This window comes from Cynoglossus semilaevis, chromosome 11 (genome assembly GCF_000523025.1).
Source record: "Cynoglossus semilaevis isolate Cse_v1.0 chromosome 11, Cse_v1.0, whole genome shotgun sequence".
Lineage (NCBI taxonomy): Eukaryota > Metazoa > Chordata > Actinopteri > Pleuronectiformes > Cynoglossidae > Cynoglossus > Cynoglossus semilaevis.
In genome coordinates this window covers 7,718,701-7,743,511 of record NC_024317.1, presented here as the reverse complement: position 1 = coordinate 7,743,511, position 24,811 = coordinate 7,718,701, and the positions used below count along the sequence as shown (strand labels likewise).

Sequence of the window (24,811 nt, the reverse complement as noted above, 5' to 3'; positions counted from 1 at the left end):
ATATATATATATATATATATATATATATATATATATATATATATATATATATATGTACATATATATATATATGTTTATTTATAAATAGTGGCAGAAGTTCATATTGCAACTTCAAAAACAATAAAATATGGCCTGTTAGAAAATCATATAATCCAAAAAAGACAGAGGAGGAGACAGACAACAACTCAGAGGATCTGTGACTGTCTGTTTCTGCTTATGCAGGTAATCAAGTGTGTTTGTCTGTGAGCCAGTGGGCTCTGCTGTGAGGCTCACAGATTGACCTTAGCTTCTCTGGCTGGCGTGTAATTAAGACTCCATGATACGTGAATTCTCCGGAGGCTCCAACACCCTGATCAATCGAGTTTTCATGAGGAATTCTATTACCAGTGCCACTTAACGCCTAATATTTCATCTCTTTTGTACGAGCAGATAATAAGTCGCTCCACACACATCTATGCAGGCACACACTGCAAACAATCAATGCAGCAATGTAATTAATTAGAAGAGGAGCAGGAAGAGATCTGGGAGGATAGTGTGTCCAAAGTCATTCTCTCATCAGGTAGAGCAGAATATTTACAGTGCGTCCACAGGCTAATCTATAGTCTCCACTGACGGTGCTGGTGTTCACAGCCAGACTGGGGGAGGAGTGGTACTGTGCACTCCACGCGATAGATGCTGACCCATGAACCTCATCAGGATTTACAAAATCCCTCTCAGTGCCTTGCAATCTGTGAGTGTTAACAAAGTCAAAGTACAAAAGAAAACTTTGAAAACTGTAGAAAGAAAAAACGTGATGAGAAGCTGCTGTTTTGTCTTCTGCGTATTGGAAATATAATGATTAAGAGATTCCATAAAAAAGAAGAAAAAGCAAATACTCATGAGCATCAACTGTGAAATAAAATGTTGTTTAAAAAAAACAAATGTCTGTTTGTATGTGTGTACAGGCATGTGTCCATTTTAAGCAGTGAAGACAAGAATTATATATTTTTTTCTAGTTAAAACTTTAGGTAAGAATAGAGTTTTTGCCCAGGGGACTTCAGACTGTTTAAAACACAGATGCTGATTTCCCCCAAACCAGACTGTGCCTTATGGTGATTTGCTTGTTATGCACATTTGTATGTTTATTTTTGTCTGTTTGGTATTACAGAATTGATTATTTTTTCATGTGCATATTGTCTCATAAGTGTAAAAGTGTTTATGTCGAAAAAAACTGAAGGTATTCTGTCATGCTAACCAATTTATTAAATTCTATCCAATATGTTTAGGTTTTTAAATAATGTAGGCTGTTTTTGTTTTATGGACATATTTAGTTATTTACAGCATTGTTTTTCTTTTTATTAAAGATCTCATATGACTATTTTCAAATCATACAATGTCTATTGCTAATAATTTACATTATACATTTTTTTTTACAGACAATCCCTTTAGTTTTTTTTTTTTTTTAATTAGTTATTAGTCATTGACTGTGGCCCTCATTGAAATTTTTTTTTTGTATTTTCCGTTGTGTCTCTGAGTGAGTGAGGATGTTTGAGCTGGCTGCAGTTCCACTGTGAACAGTAGGGAGCACTGATGGCTCACGGCAACACCAGCAAGGACAGATCCCACCTGGATACAAAATCAGTGTGTGCTGTTGTGTGTAAGAGAGTTGTGTGCGAATCAATGTATTCTTTTGCTGCCACTAGGTGTTGCTAGAGACCTTCTCTCTGCCATAGCAGGGCCATAGTAGAAACTGTGCACACTTCAGAAAAGCACAAATAAAAACACAAATACTGTGTTTATTTATTTTAGTTAACTTTTCATAAACAACATAACTCAAAGCCCGACTTTATCTTCTTGTCTTACACTTAAATCCTGACTTCAACCAAACCCAGAAGAACAAGATTTTATAAACCTAGACACCATGTCGTTATAAAAACGACTGTATAATATTAGTGAAATTGCAGTAATATGATAAATAACCAGACTTTATAGTTACCTTATGAGGTACAGGTAGTTATGTGAAAACTTGATACAGAAACTGTTAGTTTATTTATGTATGTTAAAAAGCCATGGTTCCACTGGAGCTGTCTAACGAAGCAATAAAACAACACAGTTTGTCATTTTATCAAATGTACGTAGTAGATTTAGTAACATCTAGTGGTGAGGTTCAATTCAACTTGGTAGAGATCTGATTCAGTCCTCCAGTGTGAATAAGAAAACCTTTCTAGTCTATCTTTATGGGCTAATGTAATACGTTTGTGACCCCAAAGTAAACAAAAATACTTGCATAAACTAAGTATTTAGTCCAATCAATGTCAATTTGTGCATACTGTAATAAAGTTTATATTGATATTGAATTAAATGATTTCTATGGTTCCTTAATAGAATGTGCATAATATATATTTTAACTGCAAAGTTTGACAGCAGAAACTGTAACACTAAAATATAACTTAAAGATTTAAACATTTATTTAAACTCTTCTGGTGAGACGTATCGATGTTCCATTCCTCCCACCATCATTTATTTATATTCTAACTTAAATAAATCTTAATCCTTTGACAGCCCTCGCATTTATACTGTACATGATTAAAATTGCAGTAATAAATACCAGGCTTAGTAATTACTTAATGATGATTAAAATCATCTAAATCAAACAGCAATGTTTGACACAATAGGGAGAGTTTTTCCACTTCAACAACATTTTGATTGAATGAAGAAGAGAAGAAGTTTGTACATCTGGGAAACATTTTTTCAAGTCAGTTCCTAGGGATCCCAGAACACTAACAACTGTAAACAAAACATATAACAGACCAACATGGTAAGATTCAACATTCCTCCTGTGTGCACTTTGCCTTAATGTCCTGTAGGAAACTGCACATCGAGCATCTTACAATATCAGACCACTGAAAGACGAGAATGAAAACCTGACACAGGTAAATGTGAACTGGTGTAAAACACCTAATATGGCAGAGATGAGCTGATTTTCTCAGTTTGTGTGTGTTTTAGGCACACATTATGACTTCGTGTTAGAATTCTATTTTCAAAACCCATTTAGATATTCAACATATTCACAAACTGAATGCTTATTTCCCTTCGTTGCGGCACAAACAGACAGTGGAACTGAGCAATGGGGGTAGATTTTTTTTTAGATCAAATCTGATTGTATAAAACTTAAAATGCTCTAAACCACTGGTTCCCAACTGATTTTGGCTTGTGACCACATTTTGACATCAGAAATTTCTGGCAACCCCAGAGACATTTTTTTTGTTCCAGTCAAGTGATCGCAGGCATCAATCAAGATGCGCCAGCTCAGATATTTTAATGTGCTGCATTTTATTTGTACTCAATTTATATTCATGAAAGTGAAAGAATACAGTCGTTTAAGTTTGTGTGTGGTGTTTTTAATTATAATTTTTTAAAAAAGAACAATAATTAGTGAAAGAAATATATTTCATTTTTTTTTTTAATTACTAAACATTTTGGATGACCCTATTTGAATTCCAGGTATGTTGGGCTGCGACCCCAAGGTTGAAAAACACTGTCCTAAACGGTTTTGAACTAGTAAATGGTAATTATTGAAAGAAAAACATCCATATTGTATGAGGTGTGGAGTTGATCCAGGAAGGCCAATCATGAAGCCTCTGTTGACTTTTACATGGAAAGACTTAAAGGCAGCCAGTCCAGGCATTGAAAAAGTGCCTTCCCAATTAAGAGTGTGCCAGTTAATCCATCTTGATCCTTTTGAAAAGCGCTGGGCCGTTCTCACCGCCCTGCAGTCAGCTATGCAAGCTGAGCTGATTGATTCTGAACCAATCTTCTCTACAAGACTGCAGCCCAGGATGTAATGACCCACAGCTAAAGCTTGGATTAAACCTGGGCCAGAAAAATGTGGATGGATCAACCACCAGCAGAGACCTTCTGGACACAGCCTGTTTGTGAGTCAAGCTGAATTACATGGCCTGGCACAAGAAAGGTGTGGCGTCTGATTAGGGTTCTGCTTTGATTGCCAATCAAGTTTCTTGGAGCAAACCTTTAATGTGAGTGAGGCAGTTGATCTGCAGCCTGGGGCAAACGTAACTACACATTATATCTAGCTGTATGCTACATGTAAAGACAGATGTTGAAGGTGAAAATATATTTTGCAAATCTTGCTCTGGGTTTCTTTTATGTACATTAAAAATCTGGGATTTGCACAATATGTTTTTTTTAATGAAAATGTATTTGAGGTGAAGACCTTTGTGTGGTTAAAAACAGTGGCTAAGAGAAAAGAAAACCAAACTACAGATCCATTCATTACACATCCAATTTAAATTCTCTTACAGCCTATCCTTTGACAGAGGTCACCACCGTGGTGATCCACATTAACATGTGCCATATTTTTATTCTGGATGCCATTTCTGACCTTCTCCATTGGTGATGGGAGTGGGTAACTGATTGGATTTAAAACACTGACCCCCTGAATATTAGATGAGAATCACACTATTGGACCAGTCCCATCCATTGACCATGTTAATCATCAGGATTAACCACCAACATTTAGTTCACCAACAAAAACGTCAACAAGCTCAGGCTCATGCTTTGGGAGTCACTGCTGCCATCCCATAAACTCACTTGAACGGACTTTATTAGCATAAACAGGTGAAAGGTGATCCAATCGGTGTCCTCTCTGCGATTATACATTGGTGCTAATGGTGGCAGAATGTGACACGTGGGAAACTCAGCTGCTCTGACTGAACCATAATGAAAAACAACCAGAGACGCAGAAACAAATTCAGTTCAAACTAAATTTGTTGAATCTTGATCCGCATAAGAATTATGCATACAAAAACTAAAATATAGTGCAAAACCCAAAACATCCAGGAAAAAAAGAAAATGCTGTGCCGTAAAGTTTAAACCAATCAAATCGGGTTTGGGATCAGTATAAAGACATTGGTAATGTGTGAGTGTGTTTATGTTCTTACCTTCAAGCCTGACGACCAGTGGCACTTTCAGCTCCAGCTCACGACAGGCCTTGGTGATACCATTGGCAATAATGGCACAGTTGACAATTCCACCAAAAATGTTGACCAGGATGGCCTCTACCTGTCAAACATTGAACAAAAAACAATTTAACACAAAGGGGAATATATTAAGATGTTATCAATGGGAAACATGTAGTATCCATTGCTGTACAGCTACAGTATGAAGCTCAATCACCACATTGTACACGCTGCTTTCAGAATGACATTTCTCTAAACATCCAAAAGAGAGGTTTTTGGCACCAGACGTGTGTGCAGTGGGTCACACACCCAGAGGCTGTCGACCCTGAGGCAATACAAAACCATCACAATGGAGGCAGGATGAAGCAATATATTGTTGAAGTTGAGAGGGCAGCAGCAAGTAAGAGAGGCAGCGTCAGAGTTATTCAGTGAAAGGAGGTGACATGACAAGCAGCAGCAGCAGCAGCAGCAGCAGACAAACACATGATTGTAGCTGAGCCTTTAAAACTATTTTTTAATACCAAGTGTCTCAAAAGACTCTCACTCTCAATCTCTCTAATAAGAGATTAAAATTGCAAAGCAATCAAGCTAAAAGCCCAGAGAAGTACTTTCAAATCTAAAAACTATAAAAAGAACATCAAAAACAAGTAAAAACTATAAAAAGAACATCAAAAACAAACAGTAACGGTGACTGAGGTGTAACTGATTTTCAATGCTTGAACGGTAAAAGGCACAGGCTGGATGATTCATTTAATATGCAGCCATGGACACTTGATGACAGACAGTGTGCATATAAAAAGGAGAAAACACATCTTATATCATGAATGACATGTTTCAGATGACTGAGCTCAGATTGTATCCAACTAAAAATTAATAAACATGGTTGGGTTTAAAGTGAGGTTAGAGACGTGAAGATACTGCAGTTCAATATGTACATGTGATAAAACCATGTTTTGGATGATGTTTTTGATGGAGCTGCAACACAGGCTGAAAATGTAAATGCCTTATTTACAGCCAAATGTAAGGAGGACATGACGAGAGAAAAATAATAGTCATACTAAATGGTATGCATATGTGACTGGATCTCCCATGGGTGACTTTAAGTAACCGTACGAACAAGGCTTAAAGTATGTCTACTGCTGTAGTACATTTGAGTGTACTGCTACCACACTGGGTATCATGTTCACATGAGCTGAGGTGTCTTTAAGACATGGTACAGCAAGGAAACAGATTTCGCTTAGTAGGCAGCTGGTGCATGTGTGTGTGTGTGATTACTCTAACAATCTAGCACTTGATAATTACCATGGCTAGCTCAGTGTTAAAGTAAACTGAGAGCATGCAGGATTAATCCCCCATGTTTGTTTATAATCACTGCTAATCTGTTAGCACCAATTTGGATGAGCGGCTCGTGGGCGAGTGTGTCAGTGTGTCAGTGTGTATGTGTGTCTGAGTGTGTATGTGTGCACGGTGGATGTTTTCACAGTGTGTGGTAATAATGTTTACGGAGGAGAGAGGATCAAGGACTTGGACAGCTATCTGAGTGACAGCCATGGCAGGGTCCTCTGCATGCTTTCCAAATGAGCATCTCCACATAAACAGCAGAGAGTGAAACCAGAGCAGAAGGAAGCACCAAAACAAACACAGACGTGAACTATGGCATCAAGAGCGGGACACCATGTGTGAACATTAGGCCGGCTGTGGATCGTGCCACAATGTGAGGAGAAGGCGCGAGGAACTTGGAATGAATGGATGGGTGGAAAATGTAACAGAAACAAAGTCAAACTTTGAAAAGTAAAGCTATTAAAATGTCCTGTACCATGTAAAACACAAAGCACATCATTTTTTTAAAATTATGTTACTAACTAAAAAAATAATAGTATGAACAATTTTGATTTTTCGATTTGACACACCTAATCTTTTAGATAGATAAAATTCTTCTTTTAGAAGATAAATATAGACATAACAAAATAAATATGCTTTACATATTTCGATGAGTTACCCGTTACTGATGTGCCATTTTCATTTATATATAATGTCATCAGTGGCAAGTTGACAATTATAAGAATATATATATAAACACTGGGTTTCTTTCTACAATAATATTAAAGTATAGGCTGGATTGGAACACTCTGGCACTTGTGGCTTGTAAAATTAATAAATAAATAATAATAATGTCCTAATTTTCTCACTTTCCTTGTATTCCATGACTAGAAAATCGGTTCATTACTAACTAGTTACCACAGGTCTGCTGTTTTTCTACCTGGGTAACACCAAAAGCAGTCGGTCACAGTGAAGTTCGCAGCAATACTGAACTTTATTCTGCATTATTATTTTTTTGTGGTGGCTTTAAGACTAAGGGCAGTTGTATCCTTTAAGCACAATCTATAAAGTGTAACTGTCTGTGGAACCAAGAGAGAATTTAAATTACAGATGTGCTTAAAAGTGCCCTTCGCTACACTGATCAGTAACTACAAAAATATAATTTACAACCCCTAGTATTTGTTGGATATCAAGTTAGAAATGGTAAGTTCTTGACCGACGTGTTATAATGTTGGATCTCTTGTCAAACAGATGTTGTCCTCTTGCATTATATGCATTACAAGACTATACTCCAGTAAGACAAATAAAACTCATTGCTATATACTCAGCTTTTGCAGTAGCAGTTGTCTGCAGAGTCGATGCAGTCAAACAGTGTCAAAGAGAGATTATCTCTAGGCTGCAGTCCCTCAGACAAAGTCTTTCAGCGAAGAAAACAAGACTATAATGGAGCAAATTGACTGGTTAGAAAACGTATGGAGGCAGATAGAGAGTCAGCGCCGACAGGAGCTCAGGAGAAAAGATGAGCTCCTCCAAAGTCATCAGAAAGAGAAAGGTTGCTCAGAAGAGTTTACTCATTCACTGCCTCCTTCACTCAAACTGACAACAGGCCATACCATACCCTGGAAGAAGTTCACTGAGGAATGGCAATAAAAAAATCCAACAAAAAAAGGGGATGAGTGAAGGGAAAAAAAATAGTGTGATGAAGATGACATAGGACTTCAGTCATTCTAAATATTGATAAAGGCCTCTAAGACTGCAGAGTACTTTAAATATTTAATTATAATTATTTTATTAATTCGCTGTAACTGTACTTTTCATAAAAAATTGATCATTTATGTCTAGTAGGACCAAGATAACACAAATTCTGTGACGTTTACGTCATATGTCATTTTAAATAAATGCATATAAATACAACTGCACACTACATAATATTTCATGTCAAAAGTTGTCATGAGAACTAGGGACTTTATTATAAGTCCAAAACTGAAACCGGTACTGCAACCTGGAGTATCTACCAATGCGACACCTCCTTTTCTGATTGTACGTTTAATTGGATTGAAAAAAAAATGTATGTATGTAATAGGGTTAACTGGACGTTACATGGAAATAGTAATTATCTGTGCTTTTCCTAAAATGTTTTATTTTTCAAAAAATAATGCAGACATAGATGGACAAGAATCATTCCCACCAAGGCAGAAGGATATTAATACAATTTTAAGGACACACACAGATGCCTATTTCTGAGACAAGAAAATAAATAGCAAAAATCTCACACCTAAATTGAAACCTCTTCTCAAATGCTTCATGCACATGCACACGTAAATGTGAGTGAAAAGTGGCTGGAGGTGAGAGGACAGCAGCAAATGCCTGCAATTCAGCACAGGCAGATGGGAAGTTGGTGTGAGATGTGACTCGGTCACTGGTGCTCAGACCATGAACTGACCAGTCCTGACAGTCTGTAGGGTGTGATCTGGAGACTGTTACGGACTTGTGGAGGTGTGTGAATCTATACTCTCTACTGCCTCAGGGGACACGTGTGAATGTTGTCCTGAACAGGTGTGGCCCACAACAGTGACATCGGGTCATGACTCCTTCTGCCACATTTAGTTTGTACAGAGCAAATTTGAGTCTATGTTTATTTACTGTTTCACCACTGGACTGCAGTAGATTTACAGAGCCATGATCTGTCACAGAGGATTTGTTCCTATATCACTTGCCTTATGTGCCACATTACCATAAACAGCATGCAAGGTTTGCAAGGTAAATGTCTCTGATGTTGAACCAGTACTATATGACAGCCGTTCAACTTTAAACAGAGGACCTTGCTACAGCTGATAATACATGTAAAACAAAGACTCAGATAAAGATACAGTCATCAGTATTCATGTCCTGGTTTGACACACTGAGTCACACAGAGGATCAACTGGTCTCCACTGGGGGGCAGCAGAGATTTAGATGGCTTTTAGCAGCCACACTATGAAGGGCTCCATTTTTGCCCGATCTGCAGCCCATTTTTCAAACAAACCTCTAGTGGGAAGAACCATATTTCTTCCTTCCACGCATATCCTATTGACACCGATGTGTATTAATGATACATAAGAAATGATTTATGTTGCCCTGCGCAGAAGTAAATGCAGTTCATAGAAATATGGATGTAGCAAGTTGGATTTTGCCTGAGGTTTGTCCTTTTTTATTCCACTGCGTTTCTACGGTTTTAGGTTTACTAGTATATGTACCGCCCAGGGGACATTATTTTTCCTGAACAAACTGTTTTGTCCTGTATGTATAAATCCAATTTTGCCTATTCTGATTAAATAATACAGCCCACTACTAGGTACGCTGGTGACTTAACCACTTAAGGGTAAAAAAAGCAGAAAAAGCAAAAATGGTTAGAAAAAAAAGCATGTGTAAGTGCAAAGCTTGCTTTTGGAATCACTCCTACGTTCCTATAAAGAATTACGTGTGCTTCTATGATGTCACTGTCTATGCAGAGGTTTCGCTTTTAAATACTGTACCCCATTGTCAGCATAATGGGCTGTACTGGACTACCAGTCCTACAAATTTCAACCTCAGAAAGGATAGCATTTCAAAACCGCCCAAAGCGTAGTCCTCCTCTTTTTTATTCCGCTCCAAGCACCTACAAATAATTTTGCTTTAAAGTATGAAATAACCTTGCACACTCCAATCTAACTCTAATCTCCAACATTACCGTCCCCAGAATTCCACCTCCTGTCACAGAACTTGTATCAGGCTTCTCCCTAAAGGCATTCATTTTAGGTGAACCGACCTGGCGGCAGGGTTCATTTCTTTCATCAGGGCCCAGCATAAAGGCATCAGTTATACTCTGCCAACTCTTACCTCCCTTAAAGGAGCTCTATGTGTTTTTCCAGTTACTGTTAGGACGACAGCCAGACTTTTCTACCTGGGTGACGATGAAATGAATCAAATTTTACAAAATACGATCGTTGCTGCTGGCACTGCGAGAAGCTGCCAAGGCTTTTTTGCATCAAAGTCAGAAAAGGGCCTTCACAGGAGAAACAGGCTTTTCTGCCTGGTATTACACACCCTGCTAACTGCATTTACGACAAGAAAGAAATATAACTCAGACAATTTGACATACTAACACTGCCCCCTGTATCATACTCATGTTTATACACCTATGTGTCTTGGAGAAATGTGACTTGGATGCATGTATGAAATTAAAAAAACAAATAAGAAACCCCACCAAAACACTGCTGTGTAGACATGCTCATCAAGTTCTAAAGTGATCATATTATGCACAGCAGTGGTGGAGGATAACACGGCAACATGACATGTTTACACAGTCTTGTCTCGTCTTTTTCTACTATTATGCAAAAAGGCAAACATTGTGTATTTTTTTCTCCAACTTTCAACCCAACAGGGAATAAAGATGTTCTGCTCATTTTAAGGCTTGTAAGTCTTCTTGTCACAAGTTAAGCGGGCACTGCAAAGTTATCACCCAAATACACATTTCCATGCTCCCGTCCTGTTAAGAGCTGCTAATCTAAGCAGAAAAAGGAAGAGCAAAGCATATTGTTTCTTTTGTCACCAATAAGCAGATAAGAGGCGAGAAAAGCAGGAAGGGATATGGGTGTGTGTCTCTCTGTGTCCTATTTAGGGCTATTGTTCCATCTTATCTACGGAAGACAGGCTGTTCTTTCGGCGCCTGCTTTGGAAGGCCTTATTCAGTAGGTTTTTTAGATGTTCTAAGGACAGTGCACTTGTTCCTCAGACCAGGCTACAATCTAAGGCTTTCAAATCAAGGTTAGCCTTGTTGACACAGACCATAACTAAGAAACAGACATGGACTTTGGTTTGAAATAAGCATCATTGGGATTTGCTAAGCTGGTTTTAGTCTTTTAAACTTTGGAAAAAGTATAGATAACATTTCCACATATGTTAAAAGTTTGACAAAAAACACACAAGTCTTTGGACTACTGTGTTATTGGCCTAAAACGTCTGGACATGGGCTCTATTGCAAGTCTAGGTTAGAAACCATATTCTCTTAATGCAATTAAGTAGCAAACGAGCTAAATTTCCTTATCATTTAGTGATCCTTAAAATATTGATTATTTTGGTGTAGAATTACAGATTGTCATGTCCAGAACAGATCATTATCAACTCAATTTCCCAAGGACGGTTAAACACAAACGTAAGATATTCCTTTAATTTAATTATTTCCCATTATTGGGTAGTTCCACCTTATGAAAAAAAAAGGTTAAATAAAAGAAATAAAGGGACAGTGAGATGATATAGAACAGGCAGCAGAATGACACAAAAGATGTCTGATGGAAACGGGGGTCTTCACGTCTGAGAGTTAGGTGGAGTGTAACCAAGGGGAGAAGAGAGATGGGGAGAATAGAGATGGAGAGAGGTGATGGGAAGTAGCGCAGGCCCAGGCTTCTATTGATGGCTAGGATTGTCCCTGGAAAAGACGGATAAGAGTCAAATAATTATCTGGCCTGTTGAAGCATGACAGCCCTTTCTCAGGAGTGTGGAGAGACAGACAGAGCATGACGTCAGTGGTGAAGACACCTCTTGACAGACAGAGGTATCTGAAGTTTTATCGGTAAAAAAAACAAAAGAACAACTGGAGTGGAGCGAAAGACAAGGTTTCATCTGAAGTAAAGACAAAGGATATTTGCAGACAAATTTTAATCTAAAATGTTATATGCATTTAATGTTTACATCAGGTGATAGATGGACCCAAATAACTTCTTCTGTCTTCTAAGGTGTTTGTGTTGATTGGTTTAATCACACTGCACTGGGTGAAAAGAAACCCACACCTGCACTTTTTTATCACTTAAATTCTTTATGCGAATACGTCGTGTCATATTCTAATGCTCGACCATAGGCCGCCATCTGCAGGCACGGCTCAGCATGTGAGCACATAATTGTTTGTGAACTTGCCAACGGATAAACAATTTTTTTTAAACCTGGCTCTGTCATCTTGGATGTAACTGGGAGAGAGAGTATAAGGTGTAGAACGGAGAATACTCATGCTGTTGTGTTATTAAAATGAATGGTTGCCAGTGTTCCATGTGGCATCACAGATGTATAATCTACATGGGTTTTAGTATTTGGAATTAAAACAAAAGTCCTATTAGTTTATTAGATTATCTTGGCTGCACTATTGTCTTTTCACTTTTACTTTTGGTTGAATTATTCTCTCATAGTTTGGGAAAGTTGTAAAACTTTTAAGGATAAATATTTCTGCAAGAGGAACGGAAACAATTCTTTCTTTGATAGCATAAATTATTTAATTTATTTAATTTTACATATCTTTTTTCTTTTAAGATTAAAATAAAAATTTTAACTGTAATCAACTCGAATTTCGCATTAATCATGCAGGGCTGTGTCAGTCATCTTCTAAGGTCAGAGTTACTTGTAGAACTCGTATTCAAATACTACAACATTTTTTCTCTATTAATACCCTGTGGAGTAGTCTTATTAATGCAATCTTACAGTTTCTTTCATTTTTTTATTAACGTGCATCCATAACGCTGGCATGACACGGTGATAATGAGTTCAACTCCTGATTTACAGTAAGTATGGTTTTCCAGATGCTTTGTTTGCAGCTGTGTAGAAGTGATGGCTGACACTGTGTGACCAATATATTTTCAAGGACATTTATAAAAAAAATAGCTGACACCCATGAAGGGTAAACGATCACTTCATATTATTCAATGCACAGCATATCTTGTTCAAATCACAAAGAAGAACTGACTCAACACTGATAATAACATCAAATAAATGCCCCTCTTCAACAGTATGTTTATCCTACCCACTGTTAACAGTGGTGTACCCCACATGTTGTGGGTCTGATTTAAACACTGTGGCCTTCCCTGAACTATTCTGTGTCGTAAAGAATTTTAAGTGCAGTTCTGGGAGAAGTTTTGAAGAACAAGGACTCCTGCTAAAATATGTGTTTCAATCCATTAACTACTTGGCATATTAACAATGAGCTGTAAAACTGTTCAGCGTGAGAAATGTAATATGGGAACTTGTGTCAAGAGCCGAGGTTTGGATCAGAAGTTAGGTGCACAGTCATTTCTGAGATGTTAAAATAATACTTTTTAATATTACTGTGCTTTTATTGGAATGGTATCCAAGCATATTATAGGGAATCCTTCATAAAAAGGTGAACATCTGAAGGAAAATGCCCTTCATTTTGGAAAATTAGGGCTAAGGTAAGGTACTGAGATTTAATCCCTAATTTAACATTAATTACATTATTTTATGAATAATGAACGTGTTGAAGGTTTTTCTTTTTATTATATAACCATACCACCAATGATCAATGGTCACAAAAAACAGAATCAATAACCACTAGACTCTTGGAATCAACAGAATCAATAACCACTAGACTCTTGGTCACATGTAAATGGTCTCCATTTCCTCTCGGGTCCATTGTTTAGTCTGCCTCCTTTTTAAAAACACCACTTAGCTGTATCACTTCCAGTTTTTGTAAAATCTCATTGGTTTTCAGCTTCATTCAAAATGCAATATAATAACTCACTCATGAAATTAATCTTGATCCCAGTGCAGCAGTTATGGACTTGAGATCAATAGTGGTTTTTCAATTTTACAATGTTTATTTTTTTAAATAACAGTGATAAAAAGAAAGGGTTGGTAAAAGGAAGGCTATTTAAGATATTGTTAGCCTTATTGTAGCATCAAGTGGAAGTGGAACCAAAAGGTGGCTCCTGACCTCCAGTAGTGAGGTTTGCATCATGAAGGACATCTGTCATAAGAAATATGGCTAATGGCTTTACTGTGACTCTCAACAGAAATTTTTGGGAAAGATTTTACACTGCATACTGTACAGTATAAAATATAAGAAGTCGTGAGACCTTAAGATCACTGTGGGATTTTCCTCTGGCCTGATGACTGATTTGCATATATTTAAGGTGACTTTTTAAGAGTTGGAAAAGCACAAAGAAAATGTGTGCAGAAACTGAAGAAATCCTTTACAGTGCGTAAATGGAATACAGTAAAACTGTTAAGGAAAAGAAGAGGGAACAACTCAACAGAGAGACAATGTCATGCATGACTCCCAGTGAACAGAGCAACAGAGCTTTGCAGTGAACGAGAGGTTTGTCAGATGTCAGTGGGAGGTGTAGAACTCGTTTCCTACTGCTCACCTTAGGGCCATCAGAATGGCTCAGACACCAAAAGTGTGCGTTCTCTACATGTATCAACACACATTCAACCCTCCCTCCCCTACCCCCACACACACACACAAAATCCACTTTGCAGCAAAATGGACTGAACAATTGAAGCCACTCCAGGGCAGCCATATTATTCATCCCAGGAGGGTGTCGTGTCACTGCTGACAAGCAGACATAAATATTCCTCAACCCTTTCACAAAAGGGTTAATGGTTGTCCATCAGGCAGCAATGAGACGCACAGGACCGCCTGCGACACACAGTATGGCCGCTTTCACAGTACTAGCAAGGTCACTTATAGAGATTGAGGGAAAAAAAAAAACCTTAGGGGACCGGAAGCTGTGGCAGGGAAGGTTGAATACTTTCCATGCTTTAGTATTTCTACAAGAGCACACAAACAACAGTCCACAGCAGGGGGGTGGGGTAGGGGGTGTCACCCTGCAGTTTTGTAGCAGTTACATTTTAAAGTCAATTGTTTAAAAAACATGTTTATAAATGAAGGTAAAGTATAGCTTGGCTTTTACCACAATAAAATAAAAAAAAATACTTAAGGCAACGGTTAGTTTTTAGGGGGCTTTTTTGTCCTATGCAGTTGACTGCCAGTTCAAGTCCCAAGTTAAGCCGAATACTAGTTGTTCTGTAATTTTTCCACCAAATTCTTCTTTATTATGGCTGTCAAATTGAAGGTAAAATACTAAAACAACAGAAGGCCATAGAACAAGCACTAACAACTATGTGTCACCTTTAAAAAAATATATTTAACTGCTGGAGATTTGTTGTAACGGCTTATATCAGGTCACCAACTCTTTGTCAGAGGTCACCAGATACCTTGGGGGTCAATATACAGTAAATATACTGTATATTGACTGACAGTGATTAGTGCTTGCAATCGATTTTAAGTTAATCTGATTAATCATGGAGTAGGGTGGGATTGATCACAATTATCCTGATTAATTGTGATCATAATTAATCAGGATTAATAATGGTTAACTGAGATTAGGGATGTAACAATGCATCATGAATTAATTAAAAATTGATTCAAATGCATGATGCTTCTCATCAATTAAAATAATGTGTTTCTACTCTGTATTAGATCAAAGATAAGTGGATAAATTGTGAAATTATTTGATTTACATTGAGCGTCATTCTACCACAAGATAAAATGCTTTGCCATTTTTAATCTGATTAACTGACTCTTGATTTTAGCATCAATTTATACAGCCTTAGCATAATTACTTAATATTATTTAATGTTTATTAGGGGTCCTGAGAAAGTTCAACTGCAAAACTGAAGATAGACAACTCTCAATTACACCAATGGTGCAGAATCCTCTAAAATTAAAAATAACTGATTTAAAAGTAAAAAATGCAAAGGTAATGAAGCAATGGAAATGAAGCAACACCAAAAAACAGAGCTGCACTGAAGTAAAATATCTCGGGGAAAATAATTAAGAAGGGTTGACGAATTTCACAAAAGAGAGTGACATTACCAAAAAAGATAAACGAGTAGGTGCCTGGATGAAACCAACTCACTTTACATCCATCATCTCATACCACATCACACTTACTCAACTTAAACTTCACTAAAAATGGAACTGTGCACCTATGCCACGCTGAACTCTTGAGAATATTTCATGAAACTGAAGAACTGCATAATATTTTGGGAATGGCATAAGCAATTACCCCAGAGACTTGGTACACCAATTCAGCAGCTGAATATTAAAGTGCTAACAATCCTGCTTTGTTCTTATGCTGCATGGCCAATAAAAATTAATTTATTCTAATGTATGCACACAGAAGGTCAATTACCAAAATGATTCTAGTTCAGAAAGCACCTGATCTTGGGATGCAATGAGCCATCCAAAGGGCAGATGGGTGTGCTTTGCAAGGCAAATCACTAACTGTGATCCTCTTCTTTTGTCACCCACTAAAATTAGCATTTTTAAATGCACCTATTATTAAGTTAAAAAAACTTGGTTAAATGCTACAAATGAGTAGTTCCAACAGTGAGAAGAAACTAACTTGAGAAGAATGAATAACAAACTTTTTTACTGTCACATACTTTGCTATAGAATGCTACTGATCACCTAAGCGTTGAGATGAGAAAACAAGTTTGCACAGTGCTTGTGAAATCGCATCTCTTCATTTTAACAAACTGAATGTTTACAGGGTTCTTTTAATCTCACTTTTCAAATGTGCCTCCCACTCACAGTAAGTGGCATACCTGCAATTTTCACCTTAGAACCTATTCAGTCTTGAAGGAAAACAGTTTCATCTGAACACATGCTAATGAACCGAGGAGCAGGAGTCCTTCAGAGCTGTGAAGAAATGCAACAACAACCAATTAAGCCAGAACAAGCAAATAACAATGGCCTGGCACTTCTTTTCGAGATATGAAATCAGACACATGCACAAACAATGTTGAGTGTGATACAACCCCTGTGGCCAGAGAAAAACACAGAAAACAATAACAACGGAATAACTGAGGGCACATTTGGAGATGCACTTTAGTAATTATTGTTTTTGCTGTTGGTGTCAAGATCGGCTGAAACCAAGGGAGAGTGCAGAAATACATAAAAAGCAAAAAAAAAGCAAAGGCTGAGGCGACCAAAACCAAACAGCCACTAGCACTTGAAATCTTCTTATTGTGGAGGTTTTTAATCAGTGTGTAAAATAAAGTTACATGTCCTGGCCATCACGGGTATTTTATGAAAGCTAATGCTGACTCTTTTGATAAACTCCGACTGGAGACTGGTTCACAGGCCTGAACCGTTAAGACTTTCTAAACAGATTGCCAGAATCATTGATTACCAAAAGCCAGACAGAGGTAAATGGGTTTCCTGTTTCATGTTTAAAATATTGCATACTTCCTTTATGAAAATGTATTTAGCTGTCTCTCCGGTAAGCCCAAGGCTCCTGTTTGGCCTTTTGCAACAGTGACTTTCTACGAAGCAGTGCAGAGCTGAGCTGCATCTAAATTAGCCTTTAACAATTTGCTAAGGCGTTAAAGGGATCAGAGAAACCAATAGAAGCCTCAGGAGAACTACGTCGAGGCTGACTGGATTTCAGATCAATGGAGGTCTCCCTTAAAAGGCTTGATCTATGTCAGGTGCAGCATATGAGCAGGACAGATAATGTGACCTTTGAACTGCAGGTCTTCACCCAAGCTATTGCCTTAATGAAGATGCAAGATCATCAATACTTTGTATTTGTGATTTTTAAAACACTTGGGAGAAGTTTTTATCATATCTGTGCCAACAGTTTACCAGACTCACAGAGTTAAGGTAAAACTGAAAAATGTTGCCAAACACTGTGAAATGATTTTAGAACCAATAAATACTGAAAATCAAACATGTGCTCCCCTTTCCTTGTTGTTAAAGTCAACGACAATTATAAAGCACAGGATTGTAACGAAACATTTGGTAAATCGTTGGAGAAAACATTATGTTTCTCATCTCTGTACAAATAAAAGGATATTTTTATTAGAACTTCTTTCTAATAACATTATAACAACCACAATAAAGGGTGTAATCATGTTTATGGTCTTTACAATCTTTCATAAAGCTGTTAGCGTTACAAAAGAATATAAACTGTCATTAGGATTGTAACACTTGTTCCATGAATATTTACTTCATCAGGGCCCATTATTCATATTATTATTACACTAAGGAGTGGAAGAGTTCACATAGGCGCCAATCGAAACACTAATTTAATGCAAATTAATATGGTTCTGTGAGGTCTAAATACAATGATAGTAGCTCTCTCTGGGTGAAATAACCAACGCTGGACTTTTTACACAACTGTTTGATGGCTCTGTTTTAAATGCAGTTTCTGCACCTTTACCTTTCAGTGTTTTTTTTCTGGTGGTGGTGATGGATGAATAAGGTTTCATGTAACCATAGCAATACCTGAACAGTGAGAACGACATCAAGTCAACAAGTCATCCGGTGACACAAAACACAATCAAGTGTTTTTCTTTTGTCAACCCAGTAAGGTAGCGTATGGCATTCTGGCTTGTATGGTAAACCAACAGAATACCAGACAACAAACTATCCCAAGCATTAGAGTCTGAGTCAGACTAAGATCCAGAACAAGAGTAAAGTCACGAGCTAGGAATCAACCTGAATGTTTATGCAATGGCATGTTGTTTACTTTAACGTTACTTTAATGTTAATATGTAGACGGAAAGTTGTACGGCCACACTGACTGTCTCCTGGGTGCTGTTACAAATGACAACACACTAACTGCCTGAAGTGTGTATATAATGTAGCTTGTGTTCATTTAGCGCTGTGCCCTTTGTATCCACTGTTGTTATACAAAATGTTACCAAGCGGCATGATGGGAGTCCAACATCTCAATTGTTCTGCCATGTGAAAACTCCACTCGATTATTTTTTTCCCTCTTCACAAACCTTATTCCCTCATTCTGTGAAACCACAAGTATCCTATCTTCTCCAGTTTGCTTTGCCCCAAATCTGCAGTTAAACTTTCTTGATTGCTTAAAGAATAAACAGGGAATACTCCCATCATACCACTCAATCAACACACCCTGCCAAATACCAGTCACCAGATGGCTCAGTGTGTGAGTATGTGAGGCTGAGAGTGAATAGAAGTCTTCTATGCCAAAGATGTGCTCCAGTGATTACAGGCTGAGACAGTTTTCTAATTATTCTGTCAAACATCAATCCTGTGGGCTGACGCAAGACGTCCTGTAGCCTGATGGACAATGTAATCACTGCTCGACCCCCCACTCCCACTTTGACTCCTTTACCTATTTTACTGCTCTCTGCTCCAGTTCTCCCCTTCTCTCATCATCCAATGGACTTTTATTTTCCTAACTTTATCGCTCTTTTCAGCACAATTCTACCTCAGTCACTTGCTGTCAATACTCCCATTCCCTTTTACCATACAGTTGTGGCGTCACTGCCATTGCTTCCTACCAGTAAGGAGTCATGTAATCTTACATTTAAATGTAATAATACAAAATTACAATTACCTGGAGTTTCAGGGACGAGGATAAGAGGAAGAGCTATAAGCAGTAGATGTTACACACCAAGAACAAACACAGTGTTGAATAAATTGAGCTCTAAAGTCCACATTTTGATCACAAACACTTTCATTGCAGTTCTAGTTCACATTTGCACTGTTCATCAGTTACAGCATGCCTCGGTTTCCCCTTTGAAAATGTCTTGTCCATGAATTTCTCCTCTGGCAGCGGCAGATATTGACCGAGATAACATTGGAGGATAGTGATGTGCTACATTGCCATTGCTTCTTGGCGTACTAGCAGATAGCTGTAGAAAAGCAGACAGTTGTGTCAACCTGGATGGCAAACTTGCCGTTCACAATCTGATACCACCATCTTTGTAGCAGCTGTCATTTATCAGGAATACGAAGAGAATGCGATAAGGAGTGGATACAGGAAATGTATGGTGGCACAAATGTATGAGCTCTGACATTATACGAGTATTTGAATTTTCTATATCTCTGCATATCTAGTACATTTCAGAGCTGCAATCTCACACATTGCAATAAGTTTAGATTCTTATTTTGTTCTGCTTTCTTTATAAAGTACCAAACTATTAGTTTTAGAAGCTGCAAGTACTTATATTCAGGCTTCAGGGGCTTTATAGTGATCATCAAAGTTTCTATGTTTAGTGTCAGTTTAGAGATGTCTACTGTATATACTGCTTAAATGCATTTCTGTCGTGCTCTGTCTGATCCATTGAACAAAAATGATCCACAAAACAACTGGACGGGTTCTTGACCTGTCTGTTAGTCATGCTGTCTTTTGCAAATACTTAATAATATTTTGCCTCCTTCGCGAGGTGCAGATGTAAAGCATAAGACATTTCAAATTCAAGTTCATTTCCTTGTTCTGTTTGTAGTCCATGTCTAATCCTGAATATGCTGTGAGCACTTACATGAGATGGTTTCCATTGTGACCATGAACATGAAAATGAAGTACGATAGGCGATTCCTCTGGAGAGATGAGACGAATGTTTTCATGTGAGCCTCATCTCTTCCATTACACTGAGTAATAAAGAAGAGTGTGGATCAAAAAAGAGGCTCATATCAAATCAGGCTCTGGAAAAGCCAATTACACTGACAACAATCTCGTGCTGTACTGCTGCCGGCATGTCTCAAATACCTGGAACAAGAAACAAGAGGAGCTGAGAATGGTGTTGTCATTTAAAGAGACTGAGACTATCTACAAATGCCGGCTCATTAGAAAAAACTGTTGGTAAAAAAAAAGAAGAAGAACCCCCCTTTAAGCCATTTATCTTATTTTTGTCATAACATCAACACTGGTACAGAAAATAAACTTTTAGTATTGCTTTGATATTTGTCATTTTAGACAAATCATCATCATCATATTTGTCTAAATGACTGTGTTCACTTGTAGTAGTTATTTAAACAGGAAATGACTGCAGGTTTCTATAACCCTCCTGAATACCACTTTTCATCATTCAGTAGGCAAAGATATTACAACATTTTCCATCAACACAAAAAACAAAAATAACTAAATGTAAACCTTACATTTGCCACAGAAATATTCAACTGACTCCTGCAGACTAAATAAACTAGCTATGTGGTGACATCTGTGGAAATGGGAAGAGTTTTGTAAATATCTGCAAAGTGTTGTCATTGCCTATGTCTTGAGTTTAAATGTAAATAGCTTTAAACAGCTAGTAACCCGTAAAACATTACCAATACTGTCAAACCTTTGTGGTGTGACTACATGGCTGAGAGCATCAGTGGTTTCATCACCTTGGGTGTTTGAGAATGCCACAGCATGTGCACACAGGAGCATCTGGGGAGCGTGAAATGAGGTGAGGACAAGGATTGTGGATCTATGTTACACATTATATTACTCCTTCAAGCTGTGCCTCACCATGGACAAGGGCTTCTCTGATTATGATACTCATGTAAACTGGATAGTCTGACTTGGTAGTAAAATCTAATTTTAAAAAGCTGAACTAATGCTTCTAGATAATGCAGGTGTATGAACAGTACAAGGGGATTTAAACCCTCATTAGTGCATCAGCAATGCTTTGCAAATCCCTTCCCTTTCCAGCTTTTGTAACTATTGATGTGAATCATCAATAGTTGTGCAATAGCTGTGTTGGTAGTACATGTTTGGAGAATAATGGAATATATCATTTTCTGCAGCCAGGGGCATATCACTTGACTCACTTTGGCATATAAATTCTTTATGTATTTGTATACTGGGAACACTAGAGTGCCCCATTAAGATGACCTTGCCGAGTAGCTGTAGACCTACTGAGTAGTACATGGTGATTGAAGGCTTGGACATAACCATTAAATTAGGTGGAGGTGACAGTACTCAAAAAAAAAAAAAAAGTGTGCTATTTTGCAATAGAAAGGAAAATCACCAACAGCTACTTGTAGATTTTTGTTCTTTTCTACTGACTGCAAAGCGTTAAGAGATGCAATAATTGTCCATGCCTGTCTAGCCACATAAATATTTTTTTTGTGTGTATCAACAAAAGGATTTATTTACAGGTACTCACAAACACAAGACACGGGAAACGTGCTTGACGTAGGGAAAAAGGAGAATACTCATATTCACAGACCAAAAGTAGCTTTACTTTACCCTAAGGGCCAATGTGAGGTTCTGCCAGCAGTAAAAAAGGCATAGACACCAGACACATTAAAAGCAGATACCAATTACAATAAATCAACAAACAAAAAAAAGTATTATTTACAAGGATGCAGGCAGGTAAGATATATGAACACCAGCCAGAATACAAGAAAATAAGAACAATAAAAAGGGAGCAATATTAAGCTGTTCCTCAAAAATCTTGTCAGCAGCCTAAGTTTTTTTTATTTTTTAGGAATTCTTTTTAAATTGTGCCTTGATATTTCTGTGATGACTGTGGCAGTGAAGGTAATGCAAATATATTTTGCCAGCTTCACCCAGCTGGTAACTAGTAAACATACCCATTGTCTGACCTTAGAGACAACAACAAAAGAACAAATATGAATTGCAAATTAAACTGTGTGGATGTTTAGTATGTGTGTGGGTTGTTTTGGGAGTGGTTTTCAAAAAAAAAAAATTAGAAATGTACTTTCTTAACATAATCTTGATGGATAACTTGTGGCAGTCAAAAATCTCATGGACAAACTTATTAATAAGTTAATTAATAAAATACACATACAAATAGAAATGGTAGCCATTAGAACAGTCTACCATTAATACTGCATTAGTAATTATTAGGATTGCGCGATCAGATACTCAGGATGGGTATCAGTCCAATATTGGTCAAAATTTCAAGATCTAATATAGAAAGTACAACTATAGCACAATGCTGTAAACACTGACACTATAACTCAAGCAACGGCATGCCGGGGGAGAAAACCGGATTAGTATCACTAGTATTGGTATCGTTTTCGTAGATGAAAAAGTTCTATCGAGCTATTTCTAGTAATTGTCAAAGCTGTTTGCTAAACAAAACCCGTTTCTTCAAACCCTGAGTAAAAAAGCAACATCCAACAGATAGTGTGATGGTACGAATAGATAAGGATTTATTTGCTGTGCCTTGTCCTTCCTCTGACTTCACAAGGTTACTCAATCTCTTGTAGCTCCTCTCTTGGTGGCATCCACAGTTCCTATGTGATCAGACGATGCCCCCCCACCCCACCCCCACTGGCCCCATAGTGTGAACCAGGTACTGTGATGACAAAACACTCCTGGCAGCAATAAGGGAACACAGAGAGCAGAGCTCAATTAGCCTGAGCTCCAATCCCAGATCCTCTATTGATTTGCCAAGGATGAGGAATGGCAGACAGGAGAAAGCTCAATCAGACATGCCCATGGGATGCGTCTCTCTCATTCTGTCTCTCTCTGAGTGTGTGTCTTAAAATCAACAGGGAATGAAAAGGTGCCTAGACAAGGTGCCCAGATCAGGACAAAAACATCAGCAATCCATAGACTTTATGCAAACACACTACTTAAGTAATGACATAGTTGAGTAACAATGACACAGGTCTTCGAAAACATGCCCTAATGTTCAACACTGAGTTTAATGGAACAGGAGATGGACATGGCACTAGTTCCCTGAAGGGTAAATCAATCTGACAAGTCATCTGTTAACCTGTTCCTCTCTGGACTATTCTCTTACTTCCTTAAATTAACCTTCAAAAGAAAAATGAGGTAAATGCTGCTCTGAGAGCGATAACCCCATTTGTCCATCGCTTTTGGCTTTACCTGTCCTTGGTATGAATTTTTATCCAAATACCTGACAAGAGAAGGACATTATACTGTAGTTATATGGACCATTAAATGGCTTCTACAAAAGAGCTGGGTTGATCAGGATTTAAATAACTGATGCCAACTTGTGTATTTATTTAAGTAAAATATATTACCACTACACGAGGCCTATATAATTCAATTGTCATTTGATACTTTTTATGTAAAAATTATAATAAAAATACAATGAAAAGTAAAATTACAACATATTTGTACCTTAGAGCACTTGAGGTTGAGACATTAGATTACAGACAGGGAAACCAACACTTCCATTGACAGAGTAGACTGGCCTCGACTCACAACTGGTAAAACATCAACCAAAGTGTGAGGTCTACCTAAAAACATACAACCTGATTGTTTCAGTATTGTTCAATCTTCATTAGGCCTGGCCAGAAAATGGCAACCATATTAAGTCTGTTGAGCAATGGAGTGATTCTTGGACGAAAGGCCTCTTGTTTAGTATTGAAAAAGTAAATTACTGTCACTGATGAACAGCACACCACTGCACACAATGTAATTTGTCCTCTGCATTTAACCCATCACCCAGTGAACAAAGAGGAACTCAAGCTGAGCGTTCACACCTCAGTGGCACCTGGTGACTGGTCTATTTAAACCTACAACCTTCTGGACACAAGTCTGGTTCCTTAACCACCAAGCCACCACTGCCCCACGAAATATTCTGCACACTGGGAATTATTGCCATTAATGCTGCAGCTTGTTTTCTCCCTCCTCTGAATCCTCTGTGGCTTTATGTTTGGTGTTTATAGTGAAGGGAAGTGCCATATTCCATTGGCCTTCAGTTTCAGGCGAAGAAGTGATATATTACTATCTAAAATAACATGTCATGGGGATCTTACTTCACAGGTAATTTGTTGGATTAAAGACTGTTGATGCCCAAGGGGGCTGCAAATGCAGCTAGAAAACAAACACAGAAATAAACCTGACAATAAGTCGTGTTTTTGAACTTACTGTCTGGCTCGTAAGATAGTTTAGCTAATGGTGGCCTTGTAATACATATTTTTAGTCTAATTGTAGTTCTCTAGACAGTCAGAAAGAAAGATATTTGCTATA

The 24,811-nt window shown here is 37.8% G+C and overlaps 1 protein-coding gene across 1 annotated transcript in view; it reads right to left on the bottom strand.

Moving 5' to 3' along the window:
- Positions 1-24,811, bottom strand: part of suclg2 (succinate-CoA ligase GDP-forming subunit beta) — a 63,998-nt gene that overhangs the window by 3,371 nt on the left and 35,816 nt on the right. Inside the window, exon 10 of the mRNA XM_008320347.2 lies at positions 4,941-5,061. Within this exon, the coding sequence (XP_008318569.2) occupies positions 4,941-5,061 (121 nt within the window). The remainder of the gene's footprint in view (positions 1-4,940; positions 5,062-24,811) is intronic.